This window comes from Xiphias gladius, chromosome 19 (assembly GCF_016859285.1).
Source record: "Xiphias gladius isolate SHS-SW01 ecotype Sanya breed wild chromosome 19, ASM1685928v1, whole genome shotgun sequence".
NCBI lineage: Eukaryota > Metazoa > Chordata > Actinopteri > Istiophoriformes > Xiphiidae > Xiphias > Xiphias gladius.
In genome coordinates this window covers 15,483,071-15,490,910 of record NC_053418.1, presented here as the reverse complement: position 1 = coordinate 15,490,910, position 7,840 = coordinate 15,483,071, and the positions used below count along the sequence as shown (strand labels likewise).

Sequence of the window (7,840 nt, the reverse complement as noted above, 5' to 3'; positions counted from 1 at the left end):
GAAACTGAACACTTAAGACACAGCATTCTGTTCAAGTCTTTGGAGCAAACACTGCTTCCTTTCTCCCTTTTAAAAACAGAGATTACTCAGGCAGGCAGAAAGGAGAAACAAGGAGATGGGAGTGTTTTGGTCCACAAAAGCATATCAAAGTCCTATTTGAGGACTACATGCCTACTCATGCTCCGGGGGTACCGGCTTGCTGGCCCATGAGGGGGTCCCCGCCCTCTACGCCCTCCTGGTCGGGGGTCGTCTCGTGCTCCGCTGTGATTACGATGGTGTTCTCGTCTACCAGCTCACAGCTGGGGTTGGAGAAAGCAGAGAGGGGCAGGGTGATCCTCTGCATCTCGCGCTCATACACTCGCTGGTCATGCTGCTTCTTTAAGTCCCGACCCCTAAACACCAATGCACACCAGAGGATCATTATGCTTTTAGTGGAAAAAAGCTGTGAACAAAACACTGAAATATAATCACATTTTAAGTTAACTCTGTTTTGGTCTCCACCAACTCCTGAAGGAAAATATCTGGCTCTTTAGCCACTAAATTCTCCACCACGTTCACCAGCTAGTGGCTAACTGTGTCTGTCTGTTGTTTGAAGCTGAGCAGGTAGTGCACAGAGGGTTTATCATAGATTTTCCACTCAAAACAGCTGCCTGCTGTGGGTGAAAATGATATTATGAGAGTGGTGAAAATTGACAACCAAAATGACGAGCTGAAAGAAGCTAAAACACTGTAGAGCTGAGGGGAACTGCAGAATTATGTGTTCATCAATACAAGGAACTCCTCACATACAAGTGATCCTATGTTAATAACGTAATATTTGAATTAGCAATCGACACTGATGCCCTAAGTAGTCTTACTGTAGTCTTACTGATGCCTTAAGTAGTCTTGTAGCTGAAAATATGTGCAGCACTGTTTTTGGGGGCCACCCAAGCTAAATATTCATGATAAGGAGCTTCTGATAACATACTGTATGTAGATAACAGAGCTTCTTGTAACAAGTGCTTGGTCTGTAACAAAGTCAAGGGACAGATGGTGAAAGGGAACAAGCTGGCGAGGAGTTTATCTGCTCCAAGGCAACACAGTGATGGGAAGCGCCATGAGGCTGCTTTCTCCTGATCTGGAGCCAAAACAAGCTAACATACTCTTGGACTCAAAACACTTCCTACCTGCTTGCTTCAGTGCAACGCATTCTGCAAATCAAACCCAAACACTATTTGTCACCACAGATTTTTTACACAAGGGTTTGGTTAATTTTAGTTTCAAGTGTATCTGGGGTTTGTCAATTCCCCTGCTTTTTTTTTTCACCTTTTTTGCTTTCTTGCTGAGAAAAAGTTGAGAAGATACCACTCTTATGTCTGTACAGTATGTAGCAAGAGCCAGCAGCTAGTTATCTTAGCTTAGCATAAAGACTGGAAACGGGGAAACAGCTAGCCTGGCTCTGTCCAAAGGTAAAATAACCTGGCTAAAAGCACCTCTTAACCTCACTGATTAATATGTTTTATCCTGTTTGTTTAATCTGTACTCAAATCAAAGTGTAAGAACGACAATATAAAGGTTTTACGTTGGGTGATGTGCCAAATTAATTCTTGGCCAGAACCAGAAACCTCCTGGAGCTCGTTGCCTGGCAAACTACCCAGGAATGCTGTTCCCTCACTTCCAGTCTTTGTGCTAAGCTACCAAATCACATGGAGTGAAAACATTTGCCCATCGTTGCAGGGCCTCTAGCATTTCAGGGTGCTATTTGCTCAGATGGATAGGAGGCCTGCGGGGGGGGGCTCTTCCCAATGGAGGTATAGTATGAAGCTCTGGGTGCATTACCCTCACTGGCCTAGAGAAGTCTAGAGGGCAAATTGTCATTTATATTGTAGGAGGCATACAGTAGTCTACGACCACCCCTGGCCTGTGAAGAGGCAGCTGAATTATGAGGAAATATGGGCATGCATTATCACACCACTGAGGGTGACGTCACTGTATGCTGGGGACAGGTATAATCCCTTTTGACATAATATGCTGCTGCTCCTCATTAATAATCACCTCCTAAAAATAGAAAACAAAGAAAGGGGCACCGCTAATCAGATTTGACAGACAAACACAGGCCGTAAGGGCAATTTGCACTGTGCCCAAGGGAATCAGAGTGCAACTTTTTCACAACACTGGTGCCATCATTTTGCAAGTTACATAACTTCAGCGAATGTGAGAGTTTCTCGATCCCATCCAACACTTCCTCCACGCTCCCTTCCCTTCCGAGGATATAAACTAAGAATGCTTAAAACAGACTCCAGTTACTTCATTTCCTGCCATGTTCCTCCCTCCCCATGTTCTTGTGTGGGTGTCGTGATAAAGGCATTAAAATGGCTGCATTACATCCAAGAGGAACAACAGAGAGCATTGTTGGAGAATGTGAGCAACAGCTAATGCCCTAAAAGCCCTCAAGAGACCATCAACATGCATGTACTTATATGATTTAACTAAACATACTGGCGTTTGTCCTTTGCATCTCAAAGCTATCAACAACGCTACATGTACCAGTGGAAATGGGAACAAAAGACGGCTCTGCGGCATCACATTTTGGCTTTATATCACAGTTTAAGTAGATGTACACAATGTAATAATGACGTCCTGGAAACAGGCGAAATGCCTGATAAATAAATGCTCTACTTAAAATCCCTCTAATACTAAACCAAATTGATGAATGATGATCTTGCAGTGATTTAGAATACTGACCTCTTATAGAAGTAGCCAAATGTGATGCCCACTCCAAGGATGATTATTATGGCCATCATGAGTATGCCAAGGACGTAGCCTGAGCAACAAAAGGAGAACATAGAAAGGTAAAAAATAAACCTACAAATGCATCACAAAGATATTTAGATCATGTAGCAATGCATGACTTATAACTATGATTACTTCAAACTGCAGGTTAGTGTGTACCACCAATACCATATATGTTGCCAGAGTAACAACAACTACAACATACCGAGTGTGCCAAGGTCCTTTTTCTTTTTGGGTCCTGTGCGCACTCGCTGGCTGATTCCCATCACTGGCTGAACAACAGCATCTTCTCCCTGAGAAACTCCTGACTTGGCCAGCTGAAAGCTCTCTGTGGAGGGAGTGGTTCCTGTCGGGTTGAGTGATTCGGCCTCTGCTGACACAGTAGAGGTTTGTTCTAAAGACACGATTAAACGATGCCGGTGTTAGACAACAGCCTCAAATGAATTTTAATTGAAGATGCTGTGAGCTGTGCTACCGTTGATGTACTGTCAATGGAAGCCAGATGATATCAAAGTAAAATATGTACATGAGAGACAAGTATCATTTTTAGCCATATGCACAGCAACTGGAGTCACTTTTTTATTTTTGTTTCTCTAGTCCACCTCATTCATCGTGTGCAGAATACTCCCTCCAGAACAGAACAGAACAGAAAATGCAAAATAATAAGAATATACCGTATAAATGTGTATATCATCATCATTATCAGATAATTGTGGGTTAGGTTACAGAAAAATGAGCTTTATCGCGGCTTTATTTTTACATTTTATATGATTTTTTCATCGATGTGATGAACTGTCTTTATTGGTCAGTTATTAAATTTAAATGAAGCAAGTATAATTAAAAATTATTTCAATATATTTTGCCCATAAACTGTTTATCAACTATTTTTCAAATATCCCGGTATAAATAATAATCACGGTATATATTGATATCACAATAACAAATGTCGTGACAGAGCATTTCATTCATATGTACCTCCTTTTTTATCAAATTACACTGATTTTTACCTCCATGCCAATCAAAGCACATTAAAAAGATATTAAGTATTAACATAAACAGTTTACCCTGCAAACATTATGTATTTATCTTTATTTGCATTGTTTTTTTGTGTTTTATTCATCTTGTTTTATTGTATAGTTCCTGGAGACAGTTCGTCTTGATTTGACTTGACTAGAAGCGCATCATTTGGACGGCGCGGTTTCCAATTACTGTTGATTCAATAACATTACCACTGATGCAATGCCTCCTCGACAACAGGACGAAAGCCCTTACACTGCTCTCATGAAGATTTTGGAACATATATCAGTTAGAGGATGCGGCGAGCGCATGATTTTTGTCATATGTGCCAGACATGAACAGGCTCTATATGCTCGGCCTTGTTTCAGGAGCCAGCGGGGTTCAGCTGCAGATGTTAGCGTCTGCTCTTTAACTCGTACTCCGTTTCTTTCCTACAAGTTGTTGTTTACGAACTCGGCTAGAGTTGAAGGGCATGAAGTCATAAATTCAAGCAGCCAATTAGCCGCTGTCTCCAAGGGAAGTCTGTTCCTCTCTGCCAATGAGCTCAGTTGTGGGGCGAGGTCGACGCCTTTCATGTGACCGCAGGGCTTTTGTTACTGTGTGAGTTGCTTTGGCTTCCGAAGCAAAAAGGAAACAAAGGGCAAAGTATACAAGACTTCTCAGAGTAGCTTAACACTGACCAACTAACCTATTACAGACTAATACTCTTAAATGAGAAAAGTAAATTATCAGTAATCCATCTTTACTGATGACTTCATTTGAGTTAAATAGAACAAATGGAAACTTGTTCTAAGTTTTTTATTGGCCCTTCAAAGTTTAAAACTTGCCTGCATCCTCTCCCATCGAGCTCTGATTTGGTGTTGAGTAATTAGGACACTTGCATAGCTACAAAAACTTCACCTCATTGTTTTTCCCTTGCATAGCCCACTTTTTAGAAATAATGAGAGCTTTACAGGGAAGAAAAAGTAATTGCCTGCAGCATCAAGAGAACACAGTCTGAAAAACCTCACAGAGCTCTCTGAGAGAAAAGCTGCCATTTCAGTGTTGTTTTGTCATTAATTTGGAAAAGGCACATTTATCTTGGCCAGGTAAGACTTTAACAGCTGGGGTTCTGACTGTCTTTCTAGGAATGTCACAAATGTTGATGATTATTGTTAAGTACAATGTTTGCCTACCTTCGCATGTGTCAATTGCACAGAACTGTCTCTGGATTGTCCCATCTGGGCCAGCAATGTAGCACCAAGGCCCCTCAGAGGAGTCTGGGTTTCTGCAGTAATTATGATCTCCAACACCTACAGGAGGAACAAAAAAAAAAACAGCACCTCTGTTACTGATGGCCCATGGATATACAGGCCTGTCTCTGTCTGTCTGCCTGCCTGCCTGTCCCTGCTGCGTGGGTAAACCACTGGATTCATTAATCATTAACACTACTTCATCACACCACAATGAACAGGCCGTTGTGAGCACAAAGACAGGAAACAGCAGCTGCTGTGTAAAAGAAGCCATCTAACTATAAACACACAAATAAGTGTGCTGCTGAAGTGTGTGCTGTACATATCATTCACGTGTTTATTGCTCTGCATGTTTGGAGGACACTGTATCAAAATCTCAAAAAAGGTTAAGAGTTGTTTGTTTCTCCTGTAAGAACATTTTTGTACCTATCAACATCAGATTTTGTGTCGCCTGTTTCCTGTCTTCAGCGGGGGATCAAAAAAAGAGTAAACAGGAGCGAAATCACTATTTCATCCTTCACTTTTTGCACGAAAACACACATCAATTTAAGTCGCTTACCTGTCTGCAAATCAGGATGGATTTTGACATCATAGTCCCTTGAGGAGTTGGTCCAGTTAAGACAGGTCAGACCTGAGGAGGAGCTCTCTTGTTCCCCTCTGTAGTCCACACCACTGGATCTTATGCAGTCTGAGAAATAAAACAAAATAACGTGTGAGCACACCACATAAACATGTGATTGTGCAATCAAGCAGAAGAGGGGGGGAAGGAGATTATTATTATTATAACACGTGTAATTTGAAGTAAATCAGGCTACACTGTGTATAGTTTCTACAAGAAAAGAGAATGAAATGCATAAAACAGCCCATAACTTGTCGTTTTACCTTTCTGATTTCCATTTGGTGCACTGCTCCCCACCATCGCCACGCTCAGGAAAACGACTTGCAAAGGGAGAAGCATTTTGCAGAGCTGACGGGCTGAATTCAGCGACATCATGCTGCGCTCGTCTGCTTTTTCTCAAAAAAAGGAAAAAGACAGAAAAACAAAATGTTTAAAACGGTTGTAGAGCCTGTGCTGGACGTGCATGAGACACACCGCTCCTCTCGCCAGGGTCCAAGCCCTTGTTTTTGTCGGAGGAGCTCAGATTTCTTCGTAAACAGACTTCGGTGGGAGGAGGAGCTGCCATTTGCAGTACAAACCTCAAGGTCCTAAAGCCGCTCCGGGTACACACGCGCGCGCGCACGCACGCACGCACACACACACACACACACACACACACACACACACACACACACACAGACAAGAGCATCCGCTGCAAAACAGCCTGGCAATTTATCATAGCGTGCAGCCTTGTGAGAATAAACACATCGTCAAAACAGTCAGCGTGGAAAGTCACATTTTTGCTTAAGCGGATAAAAGGGTTATGGTTACCTCTCTAATCCATTCGCTAACTTTTTCCTTTTCCTTTTCCCTATCAATCAATAATTTCCACGCTTCTTACATTTTCTGCCCTCGTCTATAAATAGCCGCTCTCCATTTCCATTTCCATTTTTAAAATACACTGGGTCATTCTCTTCCGTTCATAATCCTCATCCAGCTGCGCAGTAATATCTGGCTCTCAGTGCTTGGTGCATCTGTCCCGAACCCCGTCCTCCTGTTTCCCAGGCTTCCTCGCCACCCCACGGGGCCCGTTTTTCCGCCGGTCCTGGTCAGAGGGGGACTCTGCAGAGGCCGATAAGGGACGGCCGCCCGACAGTATGCGGCCCAGCCTGGGCGCAGGGGGCCGCATGCTCCCAGCACCGAGGCCCTGTGTCATTGTTGGCTGACGGGTAAAGAGGGACGGGCCGACGCGTGAATCAGCCAATGTTCACTAAGCCACTTTTCAAATAGATGCTTACCCAGTTTTCGGGCAATTACTAGAGCAAACACGCAGCATCTGTCTGGCACTCAGAATCCCACTCTGCTCGTTCAGGGTAACAGGGGGGCAGGAGCTTCTCCCAGCATTCACTGGGTGAAGTCATAAATCACTAGACCATTAAAGGGTGAAGCCAACTGATACCTTTGAGAACCCATTTCCATCACTTAAAGAAAAAAAGAAATAAATAAATGAAAAGTTAATTGCGATTTAAAAATTTGATTATAAGTCAAGATTATTGAAAAGTCCAAATTTCGAACTTTTCATGTTTTTATAAAACCTCTCCTGGAAGAAATCTTCCTAACTGCCTCCACTTAGCTGATATCAAGTGCCTCAGAGAAGTTGCTGAAGAATCTCATACATGTGACTCGAAGTCAAAATTTTTACTCTTTGCCCCATAATTTTGACTTCCGATGAACATTTTCAATTTTACCATGACTAACGTTTGAAAAATGGACTTCTATATCCTCCTAAACTGAGCTGAAGTGGATCGATTCAGTGAAGTCGTTGAAGAAGAGAGTTGGCTCTAGCTGCTAAAATATGACATACATGAGGCTTAATTTTATATTTTCAATATACTGAAAATCTTGCGAGAAAACTCAAAATATATCATAATAAACTGAAAGCCAAGTCATTACAGGATTCACATTGTAGAAGGCTGATTATGTCCAGTGTCTGCTTGAAGTGAGCAATGTTTGTAGAGACAGTGGTACAGTATACTTTACTGGGAATATCAAGCTTTGCAAAGGCTTCGGAAAATTCTACTGAAAATAGCACCGGTCATATGAAAAACAAACTTTTTTGAAAAATAACAACCTCAATAGTACATTTTATTGTATTCAGCATAAACAATTCTTTTTAAAAATCAAAATGCACATTTAAACTGACAAAAAAAAAACACCAACA

The 7,840-nt window shown here is 42.1% G+C and overlaps 1 protein-coding gene across 3 annotated transcripts; it reads right to left on the bottom strand.

The window, feature by feature from the left end:
* Positions 1 to 175: 175 nt before the first annotated feature.
* pik3ip1 (phosphoinositide-3-kinase interacting protein 1) lies at positions 176 to 6,974 on the bottom strand. Of its 3 annotated transcripts, none has more exons than XM_040154665.1 (7): positions 6,918 to 6,974; positions 5,904 to 6,035; positions 5,581 to 5,709; positions 4,965 to 5,081; positions 2,978 to 3,166; positions 2,725 to 2,803; positions 176 to 392 (listed from the first exon to the last, which is right to left on the bottom strand). In XM_040154665.1, exons 2-7 carry the CDS (start codon positions 6,013 to 6,015, stop codon positions 176 to 178), a joined length of 843 nt encoding a protein of 280 aa, XP_040010599.1. In that variant the 5' UTR covers positions 6,016 to 6,035; positions 6,918 to 6,974. The 3 variants fall into 3 exon arrangements, with proteins under 3 accessions (XP_040010599.1, XP_040010598.1, XP_040010600.1); XM_040154664.1 differs by lacking the exon at positions 6,918 to 6,974 and adding an exon at positions 6,451 to 6,756; XM_040154666.1 differs by lacking the exon at positions 6,918 to 6,974 and having other exon boundaries at positions 2,978 to 3,142; positions 5,904 to 6,209.
* Positions 6,975 to 7,840: the final 866 nt, after the last annotated feature.